General features: G+C 42.4%; 1 protein-coding gene across 1 annotated transcript in view; it reads right to left on the bottom strand.

The window, feature by feature from the left end:
- Nucleotides 1-17,182: 17,182 nt before the first annotated feature.
- Nucleotides 17,183-17,617, bottom strand: part of SSUH2 (ssu-2 homolog (C. elegans)) — a 30,209-nt gene continuing 29,774 nt past the window's right edge. The window contains exon 12 of the mRNA XM_006876596.1: nt 17,183-17,329. Coding sequence (XP_006876658.1) covers nt 17,183-17,329 — 147 coding nt within the window. The remainder of the gene's footprint in view (nt 17,330-17,617) is intronic.

Genomic DNA, 17,617 nt, shown 5'->3' with positions numbered 1-17,617 from the left:
CATGTTTGATCAATTTCAGATTGAAAAAGTTGATAGAATTCTTCTGTTTCATCCTCACTGGCTTTAGTGGTTGGTGCGTAAATTTGAATAAATAGTGGTATGTACTGGGCTTCCCTGTAGGCGCATGGATATTATCCCATCACAGACAGGATAATTAATGAGTCTTCCTCTAATCCTGATGCCACATTTTTCTTCATATAACCCAATTTCTTGGATTATGTGCTCAGCATACATAATGAATAAGTATGGTGAAAGAGTACAACCCTGGCACACACCCTTCCTAAGTTTCAACACCGAATGCAGTGTTCCCTTGTTCTGTTCTTACAACTTCCTCTTGGTCTATGTACAGGTTTTTCATGAATACACAATTAAGTGTCCCAGAATACTCATTCTTTGCAATGTTGTCCATAACTTATCATGATCCATACAATCAAAAGCATTTGCATAGTCATTAAAGTACAGGTACACATTTTTCTGGCAATATCTGCTTTCAGCCAAGATCTATCTGATGTTAGCAATGATATCCCTCATTCCACACTCTTGTCTGAATCTTTTGGCAGTTCTCTGTCGATGTGTAGTCACAATTACATTATTAAGTTGCTATTATTACCTAATACTGGACAGTGTCTGCTGTCCAATATTAGGCAAAAACATAACAAGAAACCTTCATATGAATTTTTAACTAAAACAAAATCTAAATGCCAGTCTTATTAAATAAAACCTTTGAGCATTTCCCCCTCCTAACCAGAAAAACCCTTTGTGACTTTTCTATGAAGTCCAAATTGTTAGAAAGAGTTTGGAATTTGTTCAGTTAAAAACAAAACAAAAAACCTTGTCTTCAAAACAAATTAAAATTCACTCTTTTATTCAGTAATCAAGGAAAAAAATTGGTTATCTTATTAGTAAAAAAAAAAATCCTTTTATATGAATTGCCTACTAAATCTTTAGTTGCAAATAAGCAAGAACTTTGATCATATTACACAAAATGTTTACCAAACTTTCTAATATAATTTGCCTTTGTTGTATATTTTTCATAAGTCATTCACTTTTAGACCCAAATAGAGATACACCTTATTCTGTTATTTGTGCCATTAGTTTAGCCTTTTAACTTTTCTCTGTTTATAATTTGGGAGTTCTGTTGTTGCACTGTAGGATAAACATTGTATTACAGGGTCGTTTGAATCGAAAGGTTGGCAATTCAAAGTCACCAGCCACTCCTCAGAAACCCTATGCAGGGTCACTATGAGTCAGAACTGACTGGACAGCACTTAACAACAGTGGTGAGGTCAGTGTCCATGGGCTCGGGAGTTCACACATCTCCCTAAACTTCCAACCAGCCAGCACGTTCTTTCTCTCTCTCATCTCAGGGTCAGCAGGTGTCTATGGAACATGGCCAAACGCAGTCCATGTCTTCACTGCTGCATTCCCCCCATGTCCACTCAAAAGTAGACCAGGGCGGTCACCAGCAAGTTTACAAGACTTCTCATGTGTTTCTTTGAGTTTCAGTCTTAGCTACTGATGGCTAGAGCTGAGAGTAAAGTGGCTGGCTGGTTTGAAGTCGGGGGTGTGTGTAAGAACTCCCATTTGACCTAGCTTGGATGGTGAGCTGACCAGAACTCCAGCACTTGAAGATAAAGAAGTTTGATACAGGGACCAAGAGTAAATTGCTACAATTTGATGAACTGAACCTTTGCTTAGTTGCTCAAAATTCCAAGTGAAAGGAAAGGACCTTCATGTCAAGGATCAAGCTTCCCTCCTCAGTATACTGGGTTGATAGGGATGGACAACTTAGACATTGGCTATCAAAAAGTGTGGCCTATAAAGGCACGATGTGGCTGGCTTACAAGATTTCATGAGTGTGCTTAGGACAAGAATGAAGGGGGTGAGGCAGAATTCCCACTGCATCATTTCCTCTTTTCCAGATGGGTCTGTTGAAAGGGGACTGTGGAGGATGGAAATAGGATTTCATAGTTCAATTGTGCATAATTGTCACCAAGACTAATTATGATTGTCACAACTGTAAATACAGAAGCTGTGTAACTAAAAGGTGGGAGTAGTTAATCTTCCATTTCAGGAACCGAGGATCCTAAGACCAGCAAGAGGAAAGAACATGAGTAGAGTGTAGGATCCTAACCAGAAAAGCAGCGATAGCAGAGAGGTGGCAGAGGCGATGGCATAGAGAAAGAAAGCAGCTGAGGACTGTAGGCCCATGAACTGAGAAAGGCCGTGTGCCTTGGGCAGGAGCTGGCTTAGAAAGTGTGCCCTTTGGACATTTAAACGAATATATATTTTCTATATTGCACGTGTACATCAAAAAAATGGGTGTGTGGAATAAAGGTAAATACTGTTGACTGATGACACACGGAAGGGATTGTAACCATTGCAATGAAATAAAATAGGATTTATTGAATGTAAAGCTGATCATCTGCCCTGTAAACTTCCACTTAATTTACATTAAAATATTTACAGGGAGAAGAATCACACAGGGCTCTTCAATTTCCCTTCGTTGGGCAATGACAATAACAGGGAAGCCTGGCTAGGGGCCATTACATGCCCTGTAGGAAGGTGTTGCTGCTCTCAGGTGTGGCTAAAGAGATGAGCTGGGATCAATTCACCTTGAGAAGAGGCCAAGCCAGCCTTGGTGGCAGAGACAGCTGGGCCCAACGCTTTTATCTAAGAAGAATTAATGGCTTACAGCCACCAGCTGCAGCTGTCTGCCAGCCAACCAGTGGCAACTGGCTGGCCCTGGAGGAGTCAGCTGGTCTGCACATGATCCCCTTGGAGTCCCTGGGGGTCGCCCCTTCTGATGCACACACACACACACACACAAACAGAAATCTGTACTGCTACACAGCATTTACAGTTAGGATTTAAAACTAAGCAGGTTGATTCTGCACTGTGATTTTGAGGTAAGTGATTTAAACTTTCTGGTTATCAATGTTCTTAACTGTACAATGGGGCTAGAAAACAGTTGCTCCTTCCTAGGACTGTTGTGATGATGTCTGGCTTAATCCTTTTAAAGCTTATAGCAGTACCAGGCACTTAGAAAAGGCTTCATGAATGAGTGCTATTATAATCAGAGTCCATACCTAGGTGGTGCAAATGGTTCCAGTCCTCAGTTACTAATAGGCAGGTTGGAGGCACAAGTCCACCTCAGAAGAAAGGCCTGGTAATCTACTTCAGAAAAGTCTCCATTGTAGTTCCTATGCAAAACAATTCCACTCTGGCACACATGGAAACCAATGGCAACGGTTTATTATTATTACTTCTTACAATTAGATGAGTCTATACTTCTTACAGCCCAGATACAAACTGTGAGGTGACATGAAAGCTATCCACTTGAAGAAAGCAAATGTACACTAGAAAGACAGGAAACAAAAGATCGAAATAGATGTCAGAAGATATCCTGAAATTTGTACTTAAACAAAGAATACTAAAGCAAAAAGAAGAAAGGATGAAGCAAAAGAGCTAAGCAGACTTTCAAAGGGTGGGCTTGAGAAAACAAAATAAAATATTATAATGAAGTATGCAAAGACCTAGAGTTAAAAAACCAAAAGGGAAGAACACATTTGTCATTTCTCATACTGAAAGAATTCAAGGAAAAATTCAAGCCTTAAGTAGCAATATTGAAGGATTCTATGGGCAAAGTATGTTGTTATTGTTACATGACATCAAATCGGTTCTGACCCATAGTGACCCTGTCTAGGGTTTCCCAGGAGTAGCTGGTGAGCTTGAACTGCCAACCTTGCAGTTCAAACCGACCTTTCAGTCCAGCACATTAACCCTTAGTGCCACACCAGGACTCCACTGGCAAACTATATAAAAACTTCAATTTTGTTACATGAGACAAACTTCAACATTCATGGAAGCAGCAATCAAGAAATCAAACAACATATTTCTAATGCAATATCTGCTGCACAAGACCTCTTTAAAGTGCTCAAGTGCAAAGTTGCCAGTTTGAGAACTAAGGTGCCCCTGACCCAAGACATGGTATTTTTAATAACTTCATATGCTTGTGAGAGTTGGACAATGAATATGAAGACCACAGAAGAATTGATGCATTTAAGTTATTGTGTTGGAAAAAAATATGAAAAGTACCATGTGATCTCCAGCATCAAATCTGTGTTGGAAGAAGTATGGCCAAAATGCTCCTTAGAGGCCAGGATGATGATATTTCATTTCTCATACTTGCATTTCTCAAATCACCACTTATCTGTCAGTTTACTGTACTGTGGTGGCTTGCGTGTTGCTGTGATTCTAGAAGCTATGTCATGGATATCTTTCAGCTGAGCTTCCAGACAAATACAGACTAGGAAGGACAGATGGACTAATTCCAAATATTTAGTCACTGAAAACCTTATGAATAGCAGTGGAACACTGTCAGCCCCAGAATTTTCAATATTGAAACATGATTAAGAACACCAGAATATGGTCAGATACAGTGACAAAAAATGAGTCCCTAAGGTTGGAAGGCACTCAAAATATGACTGGGGAAGAGCTGCCGTCTCAAAGTAGAGCTGACCATAAAGATATGAATGGAGTAAAGCCTTTGGGACCTTTATTTGCTATGGGGCACAACTCAAAATGAAGAGAAACAGCTGTAAACATCCATAAGTAATCAGAATATGAAATGTACAAAGTATGAATTTAGGAAAATTTTAAATTGTCAGAAATCAAATGGAACACATTATACATTGATACCCTAGGCATTAGTGAGCTGAAATGGACTGGTATTGACCATTTTGAATCTAACAATCATGTGGTTTTCTATGCCAGAAATGATAAATTGAAGCGGAATGGCATCACATTCATCAACAAAAATAACATCTGTCTTAAAGTACAACACTGTCTGTGATAGGATGATATCCATATGCCTACAAAGACCAGTTAATTCCATTATTATTCAAATGTACTCACCAACCACTAAAGCCAGGATGACGAAATAGAAAAATTCTACCAACCTCTTTAGTCTGAAACTAATTTGCAATCAAAATATATCAGCTATTGGTGATTGGAATGCAAAGGTTAGAAACACAAAACAAAAGGATCAGTAATTGAAAAGTATGGACTTTGTGACAGAAATGATGCTGGAGAACACTTGGTAGAATTTTGCAAGATCAATAATTTATTCATCGCAAATAACTTTTGTTAACAACATAAAAGATGATTATACACTTAGACCTCACCAGATGGAACATACAGAAACCAAACTGACAACATCTGTGTAAAAAGACAGTAGAAAAGTTCTATATCATCAGGCAAAACAAGGCCAGGTGCAGACTGTGCATCATTTGCTCATACGCAAATTCAAGTTGAAGCTGAAGAAAAAATTTTTAAAAGTCCACAAGACCCCAAATATGGCCTTGAACCTATCCCAACCGAATTTAGAGATTATATCAAGTACAGATGTGATGCATTAGACACTAAAAAACGAAGACCAGAGGAGTTGTGGGATGGCATCAAGAACATCATACAGGAAGAAAACAAAAAATCAAGAAGACAAGAAAGAAGGAAAAGACCAAAGTGTATGTCAGAAGACTCTGAAAGTTTCTCTCCAGTGTAGAGATGCTAAAGCAAATGGAAGAAATGAGGAAGTAAAAGAGCATGTGAAAGTTGGACAGTGAATAAGGAAGACTGTAGAATTGACGCATTTGAGTTATGGTGTTGGAGGAGAATATTAAAAGCTCCATGGACTGCCAAAAGAACTAACAGATCTGTGTTGGAAGCAGTACAGCCAGAATGCTCCTTGGAAGCCAGGATGGCTAGATTTCGTCTCTCATACTTCAGACATATCAGGAGGGACCAGTCCCTGGAGAAGGATATCATGTTTAGCAAAATGAAGGGTCAGAGAAAAAAAGGACAATGAGATGAATTGACACAGTGGTCGCAGCAATGGGCTCAAACATAGCAACAATTGTGAGGTTGATGCAGGATTGGGCAGTGATTCGTTCTATAGTACATATGAGTCACTATGAGTTTGTACCGACTCAATGGCACCTAACAGTGACAACAACATACTTCAGACGAATTATTAGGAGGGACCAGTCCCTGGAGAAGAACATTATGCTTGGTAAAGTGGAGGGTTACCAAAATACAGGAAGACCCCCCAACAAAATGAACTGGCACAGTGGCAGTCGCAATGGACTCAAGAGTAACAGTAACTGTGAGTTGACACAGCACAGGGCACTGCTTTGTTCTGCTGCGTGTAGAGGTGCTCTGAGTAAGAACCGACTCAGTGGCACCAATCCACAACATCATCAGAAAGTTACTGAATGATACAGGAAGCATCAAAAGAAGATGAAAGGAATACACAGAATCACTGGACCAAGAAGAATTGGTCTGATTCAACCATTCCAGAATGTGCATATGATAAACAATGCATGACATTGAACAAAAGTCTAAGCCGCACTGAAGGCACTGGCAAAAAAAGCAAGGCTACAGGAATTGATGAAATACCAATGGAAATCTTTCATCAAACTGATGAAGCATTAGAGGTGCTCTCTCGTCTATGCCACGAAATGTCTAAGACAGTTACGTGGTAACCAACTGAAAGAGATCCCTATTCATGCCCATTCCAAAGAAAGAGCATCCAACAGGATGTGGAAATGACTGAATAATATCATTCAAATCACACTCAAATAAAATATTGCTAAAGATCTTTGAAAAACAATTGCTGCAGCACATTCACAGGGCATTGCCAGAAAGTCGAGCTGAACTCATAAGAGGACATGTCATTGCTGATAATCAATTTTGGCTGAAACGTGATAATACAGAAAAGTTCACCTGTGTTATCTTGGCATTAGATTGTGAAGATCATAACAAACTATGGAAGACATTGCAAAGAAAGGGAATTCTGGAACAGTTAATTTTTCTCATGAGGAACCTGTACATAGATCAAGAGGAAGTCATTTAAACAGAGCAAGGGGATAGGGTATAAAATCAGGATGTGTGTAACAGGGTTGATTACTTTCACCATATTTTTTTCAATCTGTATGCTGAGCAAATAATCCATGAAACTGGATTATGTAAAGAAGAACATGACATCAGGAGCGCAGGAAGACTCATGGACAATCTGCCATATGCAGATGGCACAGCCCTGTTTGCTGGAAGAGGTCTTGAAGCGCTTACTTATAAAAAGCAAAGCCTACAGCTTTCATTATGGGGAGGAAGCCAGTAAATATGCATTCTTGAGCAGGTTACTATTATGGACAACAAAGGCTCAATCCCACTGAGGAACGCTTGAAGACAGTAACAAATCTGTCTCAGTGTTGCCCCAACCAAGGGAGCTGGAACATTGATCCCCCAACTCTCCCTTTTGTTGTCTGAGGGCTGCCCCTGCGGCATCATCGTCCCAGTACTTCCCAGAAGCCACAGGGAGCTGACTGTGGGGAATTTGGGTCTGGTCACCCAGCATCCAAGATGCCTGGGAACAAATGATGAAGATAGTGTTTTTTCCATAAGAGCATTGTCATTCTATATTGCTGATGGTTATCGTGTTAGTGATGAAATCCCTGTTTCCCCCCTTGATATGTGATCTTGGAGAAGTTACTTCTCCTCTGTGGGTCTCGATCTCTCTGTATTGTAGAGACAATACAACACTTACCTCAGAGCTCCCATGGTACTGCAGAAAGGCTCACCATTTAGATAAAGACCAAGATAATGTCAGTACTTGATTCTCCTTTGCTTCCCCAGTGTCTGGCCTGGTTAGTGCCCTGATGATGAGTGGACAGATGGATCAATGACTTGAACTCAGAGTGTGACCTCAACCATTGATTCCTGATTAGCATTTGAAACCCAGCTGCCTACATGTTGTTTCACAGGGGATTCACTGGGTGGTTCAAATGATTAAAGCTTTCAGCTACAAACGGAAAGGTTGGGAGTTCAAACTGACCCAGAGGTAAATTTGGCAATCTACTTCAGAAAAAATTAACCACTGAAGACATTATGGTGCACAGCTGTATTCTGACATAACACAAATTGGAATCAACTCGAAAGTAACTAATTATTGTTTCCCATGCTATCCTTCCTTTTGGACAGACAAAAGTTTTAACTGGAGCCTGCAAATAAAAGATGATTAAATAAATTAATAAAATACATTTCTGAGGGGGGCTGGGTAGGGAGGAGAGCCATTCACTTTACCTGAGGTTCTGGACCCAGCAGGGAGGTTGATGACCCAGGGGCTGCTCTTGTTGTAAAGTTTCATCCAGTTGGTTCCAACTAATAGTGACCCTGTATAGGGTTTCCTAGGAGCAGCTGGTGGATCTGAACTGCCAACCTTGCGGTTAGCAGCCCACGCTTATCCAATAGTGCCACACAAGAAACCTTTGTTGTTGTTGTTGTTGTTAGTGCCATTGAGTTTGTTCTGACTAGGGTTTTTAGCAACGTATAGGTTTTTGAGGAGCGGCTGGTGAGTTTGAACCACCAACCTTGCGGTTCAAAGTGACCTTTCGGTCGAATGCTCATCCTATAGCGACACATCAAGACTTTGAGAGACTTGCTGTTGTTAAGTGCCTGGGAGTCCGAGAGGGTTGAAATCTCAGGGAACAGTGAAGTCTCTTGGCAGAGGAGAAAATGTCTTCAAGAGTTCATGTGCGTGAACCTGCTGCCCCCTTGTGGAAGGAGTCAAGAGCAACAGGAAGTCTTGGAAACCAGGGAGGCCAACTCATTTCTCATTTCCACTCCAAATGATTCATATGGAACTTTAGAGTTTGCAAACCGCTTTCACATTCAGTGTCTTATGTGTGCCCTAGAACAACTCTGCAAAGTAGGCTGCCATTGTTTGTTGTTAGTTGTTGCTACTCAGTTCAGACTCCTAGTGTCAGTACATACAACAGAAAGAATGCTGCGACACCCTCACAATTGTTACATTTCAGTTCAATTGTTGCTGTCACTGTATCAATCCATCTCATTGGGAGTAGCTTTTTCCCGAGCCTCCATTTCACCAAGCATGATGTTCTTCTCCAGGGACTGTCCCTCCTGATAATATGTACAAAGTATGAGACACAGATTTTGTGCGTTTGTTCTTCTGGAAATCCATGGTACTTTCAATATTTTCCTCCAACTCCATAATTTAAAGATGTCGATTCTTCTACAGTCTTTCTTATTCATTGTCCAACTTTCACACGCATATGAGGCAACTGAAAATCCCATGGTTTAGGTCAGGCCCACCTTAGTCCTCAAACTGACATCTTTGCTCTTGAACATTTTAAAGAGGTCTTGTGCAATCAATTTGCCTATTTCATACATCTAAGCAAAATGAAGTCTTTAACAACTTAAATCTTTTCTCCATTTTTCATGATGTTATTTTTGGGGTTCACTTGTGAGGAGTTTTGCTTTCTTTACAAAGTATTTACTAAGTATTTTGCATACTTATCACAGGTTGTTAATGAGTCTTCCTCTAATCTTGATGCTTCTCAGATTATTTGTCCAGCATACAGATTCCTTTTGGGAGGACAAAAGTATTAGCTGGAGTCTGCAAATCAAACATCTTTCTGATATTCTCTACTTTCAGTCAAGATTCATCTGATGTCAGCAATGAAAACCCTCATTCCATGTCCTCTTCTGAATCCTGCTTGAATTTCTGGTAGCTCCATGTCAATGTACCGCTGCAACCGGTTTTTAATATTTTCAGCAAAAATGTACTTTCCTATGATATTAATGACCTTGTTCATTGATTTTCACATTTCATTGCATCGCCTTTCTTTGGAATGGGCACAGATATAGATGGAGTAGTCAATCATATAACTACTACGCCTCCAGCGTTCCTTAAGGGGCCACATGGTCACAGCCAAATCAGTCCTAGGAAAAGAGAGACAGAAGTAGCAAACTGATCCATATCCTGGCTGCAGTGAAGGTTGTAGAAATAGACCATACTGCTGGGAAAACACTCTCAACAGTTAGTAGATGGCAAGAGGACCCAGGATCCTTCTGGATTTTTGCAGGAAACATTAGAACTAAGTGCTTGACTACTAACCAAAAGGTTGCTGATTGGCATCCACCCAATGGTACCACAAAAGAAAGACCTAGAAATCTAGTACTGAAAAGTCACAGCTAGTGAAACCCCTCTGGAGCATAATTCTGCTCTGATACACATGGGATTCCCATAAGGTGGGGTCGAATCAACTGCAACTGGTTAGTGAAGAGTGGCTTTCTGGGGCTTGCTTTGTTGCCCAGTTGAGTATTGTTTATTTTTTGTTTTTACTTTTTACTGTGAATTGAGTGAAGGTTTACAGACAAGCTCATCAGTTTTATATTCAATAAATAATGCAATGCATTTCATCTCAATGATTGCAAGCCCCCCATGAAACAATGGTTTTCCCGTTTTCTCCTTGCGTCCTCATTTCCATTCCACCCACCTTCCCATCCCATCTCACCACTGTCTTCAGGTACATGTTGCCCCTGTGATTTTGAACTTAACTTTACTAGAGTTGTCGTACCCCCTGTATACCTACCTAATACTTGTGCGAAAGTTGGGCCACGAGGGTAAGTTCCTTTCCAGACCTGAAGGGTGGTCGAGGGCCATAGTCTCAAGTTCCTCTAGTCTTTTTCTAACCAGTAAGCCCGTGATAAGGAGCTCTGGTAGTGTAGTGGTTACGAATCGGGCTGCGAACCGCAAGAGCAGCAGTTCCAAACTACCAGATGTTCCGCGGGAGAAAGATGAGGCTTTCTGCTCCCGTAAAGATTTACAGCCTCGGGAACCCTGTACAGGGTCGCTATGAGTCGGAACCCACTCCACAGCACACAGCTACTAAGCCCATGATAGAATCCCTCACCCACATATATAATAAAATGGCTGCTTGCCGAACTTTCGCTCTCCCTACCGGAACTTCCTCTCCCCCTGCCGGCACGTCATCCCTAGGCAACCTATCACCTACCTCCACTAATCTCAACTCCGCCCTCTTCCTCAACCAGTATAAAAATCCTTCCTCAGGCAATACGTCTCTCTTTCCTTCAGACCTCCAGTAAAACCTTGCGTGTGGGTGTTTGTGTTCTGGCTCATTCCATCTTACAGCACGATCATTTCGTGTGTGTGTGTGTGTGTGTGTGTGTGTGTGTGTGTGTGTGTTTTGTTCCACATGTTCTGCTACTCTATCCAGGACCTTCCAATATGATACCTTTCAAAGCAGTTGGTTGTGGTAGCTGGGCACCATTTAGTTCTTACGGCCTCAAAGTCTGGAGACTGACGTTCTTTTGGATTAATTGATTCCAAGCATCTTCAATTCTTATCACTCTTCTTTCATCCACACGTGGAGACGAAGATTCCAGAAGCTACTAACTAAAGTAGGGTGTAGAACATCGTCTTTGTGGATTATGTTATGCCAATTGGCCATGGTGTCCACACAGACTATGGTCCTGAACGTCCAGGCTCAGATACCAGTTGAGTCTCTCAAGTCCAGTGAATACACATTTTTTATTGGGTTCAAATGCCAACAGTTTGTACATGCTGTTGAGCTTCAACCCTAAAACACGAGGTTTTTATTTTTATTTTATCTCTCTTTTTATTCTAAAATGGAATTCACATGTAACCCACCTACATACAATTTCTCCAAAGCAGCTGCAATTTGTGCCCAAACTGAACTATAAAAGAGAAAACAATGCAATTTTTAAAATACATGTATTTCAGTTGTAGATGATGTAGATGACAAGCCCTAATGAAGGTGTTGGTGGTTATACTTTAGTATCGACTTAAGAGAAGTTAAGAAGTGAATTCAAAATAGAGGGGTAGGGAAATCTCAGGACGAAGGCGAACATGAAGTAGAAATGAGTATCACACTACTTAGTCACTGGTGACGTGTTGCGTATAACTAAGTAGCAGTCTACATGAATGTCAGTGGTATCTCTGCAAGTGTCCGAGGGACAGTAAGTATTATGTTGTATACGCCTGTCCCAACCATTGCTGGACAGCTAGTTTTCCTAGGTTCTGTCCACTGAATGTCAGTAGTGCTGCCTGGAATCCTTGCAACAAGTTTGCTCTCATCAATTCAATGCTGCTGCGCAGGGGCAGAAGTATCCCTTTTGAACACCACTAAGGCAGGCTGCAGCGGGGGGAAGGGACATGGGGTAAAGGCCTCCCATGGCCCCAGGACACTCCTAATCCAAGATGACCTTGTAATGCCCTTGGCCTGCTCCACATATGGAGGGAGGTCTTGGCATCAGCTGGGAGGAGCTAGCATCAAGCAAACCAGAGCAGGACCCCAAATCTGGGCCTGAAAGTTTGCTGGCTCAGGCTTCTCAGGGCTTCAGGGTTCATGTCTTTTGCTTCTTTGTCATTTCCCTTGGCTCCAGGTAGCCCAGAGGAAACCGGACGCCCCTCCAAACTCTGCTGTTCTTGTTACAAGTCTGATCTTCACACTGCCCACCCACCACCACCCAGGACCTATTTGTGTGGGCTCTGCCAAATCCAGGGGAAAACAAAATCTTCCAAGCAGAGACCAGGATAAAATCCAGAGGTTCTGGTAAAAGCCAAGAAAAGATGTAGGTACCAGTTTGCATGTAATTTGCATATTAATGATGCTCTGGGGATGCCCTCAGTCTCTCTGAACCTTCCTTAGTCACCCAGTACCAACATAAAACAACTACTACAGTGGGTGGCTTTTGAAAGCAGAAATTTCTTTTCTCCCAGTTCAGGCAGCTAGAAGTCCAAATTAGGGCAAGGCTGTAGGAAAAGGACTTCCTTATCTATCTCAGTTAACTTTTCTATTCATCCACACATCTGTCTCTGTTCTTTCTTCCCCCATGTGTGTTTCTATGTCCATTTGGCCCTTTTTACAACTCAGAAGTGATTAGGTTTAGAACTACCCTACTCAAGTATGATCTATTAACATAATAAAGAAAACCCTATTTTCAAACACAATTATACTTACAGGTTTAAAAACAAAAACAAAAAGTCCATTGCTACTGAGTTGATTCTAACTCACAGTGACCCTATGGGATTCTAAAGGACAAAATAGAAGTGACCCTAAAGTATTTCTGTCTTAGGCTGGGTTTCCTAAATAAGCAAAGCCAATGGAACATATGTATGTGTACATATATATAGAAAGAGAAGTTGATTATCTTACCATTGTAGAGTCCCAGGTCCCTAGTGGAAGGGAGTGAGTCTATCCCCTTTATATATATTATATTGGGAGTAAGCTATACTCCCAAGGAAGCCTCCCTTCAATTGATTGGCTGCTCATAGTCCCTTATAGAACTAACTATGCCCATAATACGTTTCATCATGATGGGAATAAGCACATGCCAACTGCTAAGCTTCTGGACATCCTGGCCAACTCAAGTTGACACAAAACTTATTAGTTCCCAAGGCTGTGATTTTTTTAAAAAAACAAATATTTTCTTGTGATTTGGGTGGAAGTTTCCAGAACAGATATCAGTTTAATAGTCCACAATACAGACACACTTTCGATTGCAAACCCTTCAGTGTAACACCATTCATTCTACTTCCTGTTTCCATTCTTCCTTTCTAACCCTTCTGAACTTTGTCCTTGGGTAAATGCTGCCCTTTGGGTCTCAAATGGTTAATTAGTCTAAGGTGTGAGTGCCTCACCGGTGCAATGTTCTCTTATAGACTTGTCTGTTGTTTGGCTGAAAATTGAGTCACGGGATAAAGGCAGTTCCATACCTGAAGGGTGACTAAGGGCCTCTGTCTTGGGAGTGCCATTAGCCTCTCTCTGACCAGTAAGCCTGGTCTTTTTTATGATTCTGAGTTTGACTCCACATATTTATCCAAGACCTTCCAAGGTGATCCCTTTCAGAGCAGTTGGTAGTGGTAGCCAGGCACTATCTGGTTCTTCCGATCTCACAAGACTGGAGACTGGTGTGGAGACTGGCGTTCACATAACCCATTAGTCCACTGAACTAATTGTTTCCATACGTCTTAGATTTTCATCCCTCTTCTTTCCTCCAGAGAGAGAGAGACCAATAGTTGCACCTTAGTTGGTGGTTCATGAGTTTTTAAAACCCCAGTCATTCATCAAACTAGGAAGTCCACATTATCTTTGTGGACTATGTTATGCTAATTGACCCTGGTGGTCCCTCAGTGATACATTTACTAAAGGTAATGTCTAAGAAGTTTTCATAATTTTTCCTCCTATATGCTCCGCCACATGGAACCACTGTGGCTCTGTAGGATAAGCACTAGACAGATAACTACAAGGTCGATGGTTCACCAGCTACTCCAACGAACACAGATGAGATTTTCTGTTCCCAAAAGGATTTACAGCCTCAGAAACCCTATAGAGGGGTATTGTGAGTCAGAACCTAATTAGCAGCATGTAATAAAAGCAGTGATATGCTCCACCACGTTCATGGATTAAATTTGCAGTAAAGCCAAATACCCATGTACAAATATCCTCTGTCAAACCTATGTATATTTGTGGGTGTGTGCCCACTCTCCCTCCCACACCCAGTCAGCCTGTGTGTCTGTCCATCTATCTACTCGTGGGTCACTGCCATTGCAGGACTGTGTGTATCCAAGACTGTAATCATCATGGAGACCTGGTGTGGTGCTGTGGGTTAAGGCGCCAGACTGCAAAGCCATTTGAACTACAAGGTTGGCGGTTCAAGCTCACCAGATGCTCCTTGGAAACCCTATGGGTCGGAACCGACTCGATGGCACTTAACAACAACAATCACCATGGAGTCCTGGTGTAGCACTGTGGTTAATGCACCGGATTTCAAAGCTGTTTGAATGGCAAGGTCAGAGGTTAAGCTCACCAGCTGCTTCTTGGAAACCCTATACAGGTTCACTATGGGTCAGAACCGACTCGATGGCACTTAACTACAACAACTTTTATAGAGTCCTGGTGTGACATGGTAGGATCAGCACTGGGCTTGTAACTACAAGCGCAGCAGTTCAAACCCACAAGCAGCTCCTGAGAAATCCTATATAGGGTCGCTATGAGTTGGCACCGACTCGACTGCACTTAGCAACCATCTTTATGGAAGCCGACTGTCTCGTTCTCTCCTACAGAGTAATTGGTGTGTTTGAACTGCCAACCTTTCCACGAGCAGCCAAGAGCTTAACCACTGTGCCATCAGAACTCCTTATTTACAAGTAGGAAACCAAAATTCACTGCTATTGAGTAAAGTCTGGCTCATAGTAACCCTGTAGGGTGGACTAGAACGGATCCAAAGGGTTACCGAGGTTGTAAATCTATGTGGAAAGAGACTGCCATATCGTTCTCCTGCAGAACGACCAGTAGGTTTGAACCACCAACCTCTCAGCAGCCGAATGCTTAACCCACTGCACTACCAGGCCTCCTTTTTTTTTTTCTTTCATAAACACTGGTGCCAGGATTTCAACCATATTTTTGGAGGACAAAATTCAATGTATAGTATTCCACCTACCAAGCCTGTCCTCATTCTCCTGCATCATCTAAAGGCTGCAGGCTGGCTGGAGCAGGAGGACCAAGAGAAGGTACCAGTTGTGTCTCTCAAGGCACACGGTGGCTGCCCTCACATAGGGTGGGGTGGGTCTCACTAAAAGCCAGGTGCACAAAGACTCACCTGGTCCCAGCAGAACTCTCCAAGGCTGCCTCTACAAGGCCTCATGTCAAACTGCAGGGTGTCCCCTCACCTGTCTCAGCCTCACTACATAGTCAGGAAACACCTGCATGTGGCTGAGTCCACAGTTCATCAAGTTACACCCAACTTGGTGGGCAGGTGCTGAGATCTGCATGTGACATGAAAACAAAAGCCTATGTTCAGAATCACTCTGTAAAGTTCCTTCCACAATAGGGACCACATTGTTGTTCTTATGAAGTGCCATCAAGTCAGCTCTGACTCATAGTAACCCTGCATACATAGGGTTTCCGTGGAGCAGCTGGTGAACTTGAATCTCTGACCTTGTGGTTCAAACCAACCTTGCAGCCAGTGCATTAACCCACACAGCGCCACACCAAAACTCCACTGTTGTTGTTGTTGTGAAGTGCTGTCGAGTCAGTTCTGGCCCATAACAACCCGTATAGGGTTTCCAAAGAGTGGCTGGTGAGCTTGAACAGCCGATCTTGAGGATCAAACCGACTTTGCAGTTCAGCTCCTTATCCCCCAGCACCACACAGAGATCAGCATTGGCACAAGGGTTGCTCACTTATAGAGCATCCATGGTAAGAAAACCAAGGCAACACAGAAAGCCACATAGGTACTCCAGCTAAGGCCCCAGCTGACAGCCACCATCAACCATCCCTGCACCATTGAGTCACCCCAACCTCAGAGTCTTCTAGGTGAGTCCCCAGACACCATGGAGCAGAGATGAACCATCCCACTGAACCCTGTCCAAATTCCTGACCCACAGAATGGGGAACAAAGCAAAAGGTTTAATAATGCCTATACTTCATTTCTCATACTTTGGACATATTGTCAGGAGGGACCATTCGCTAGGGAAGGATATTACGTTCAGAAAGGTGGAGGGACAGAGAAAGAGAGAAAGACCCCCAACAAGATGGATTGACCAAGTGGAAGCATTGATGGACTCAAGTGTGGCAACAATAGTGAGGTTGGCCCAGGATCAGGCAGTGTTTCGTTCTGCTGTATATAAGGTTACTATGATTCAGTACCGACTCAATGGAACCTAATCACAACAAACACTGGTGTGGTGCTGTAGGTTAATGCACCAGATTGGAAAACTGTTTGAATTGCAAGGTCGGCAATTCAAGCTCACCAGCTGCTCCTCGGAAACCCTACACAGGGTTGCTATGGGTCAGAATTGACTCGATGGCACTTAACAACAACAACAATGTGCACTATCTGATGAGCATGAAGGGTCAGCCAATTCATGTATGTCTTTCAGAATCTCAGTAATGCTCTGCTGGGCAAGAGGCTCACACCAGAAGAGGCATACCAGAACTGAGATCAACCAAGAGGGAAAAAAAATCAAACCACACACTCCATCAGGGTGTAAGCTTGGAGACCAGAGACAAAGCTCCAACATTCAAATGATGTCTCTTGTTTGTCTTAAAGGCATGTGTACAGTTGAATTCTTGCAGGTTAAATATAAGAAGGCTGGGATCCATCAGAGGGGCTCAGTAAAGAGTTGAGACTGAGTTCTGTAAGCTGGTTTTCTGGAAGAACATACCAGGACTTGTAAGGGATTGTCCAATGCAACTGACAAGGAGTGAACTCAAAGATCTCAGCTGCGCCTTCTGATGATGGTGAATGGTGGACTTGGGGGCAGCTACAGCCATGGTTAGATAATGGTGCAGCCACAGCAGTACCGCTCAGGGTAGTCTACCATGTAGACCTTGTGGTCGGTCCCATAGATGTAGTAGATGTAAGGCTTTCCTTGATACCAGTAACGAACTTCTGTGAGAGGGATCAGCTCGATGGTCTGCCGCTGCAGAAACAAATAGCCAAAGAAAACTTAAGTGTTCTGTTTAAGCTACTCACCTGCTCAAGAACCTTCAGTAGCTCACAGCTGCCTGGGGGGTGAAGTTCATACTTTGGAAATGGCATTCAGAATTCTGCACAGTTTGACTATGACCTGCCTTTCCATATGTATCTTCTACTATATTCCTTCACCTACCCTAAGCTCTGGTAGCGTAGTGGTTACGAATCGGGCTGCGAACCTTAAGGTCAGTGGTTCGAAACTACCAGCTGCTCCGCAGGAGAAAGATCAGGCTTT

Source organism: Chrysochloris asiatica, unplaced genomic scaffold, assembly GCF_000296735.1.
Source record: "Chrysochloris asiatica unplaced genomic scaffold, ChrAsi1.0 scaffold00393, whole genome shotgun sequence".
In the NCBI taxonomy this organism is placed as follows: Eukaryota; Metazoa; Chordata; class Mammalia; order Afrosoricida; family Chrysochloridae; genus Chrysochloris; species Chrysochloris asiatica.
The sequence above is the reverse complement of the archived record's forward strand: the minus strand, read 5'-3'. Positions and strand labels throughout refer to the sequence as shown.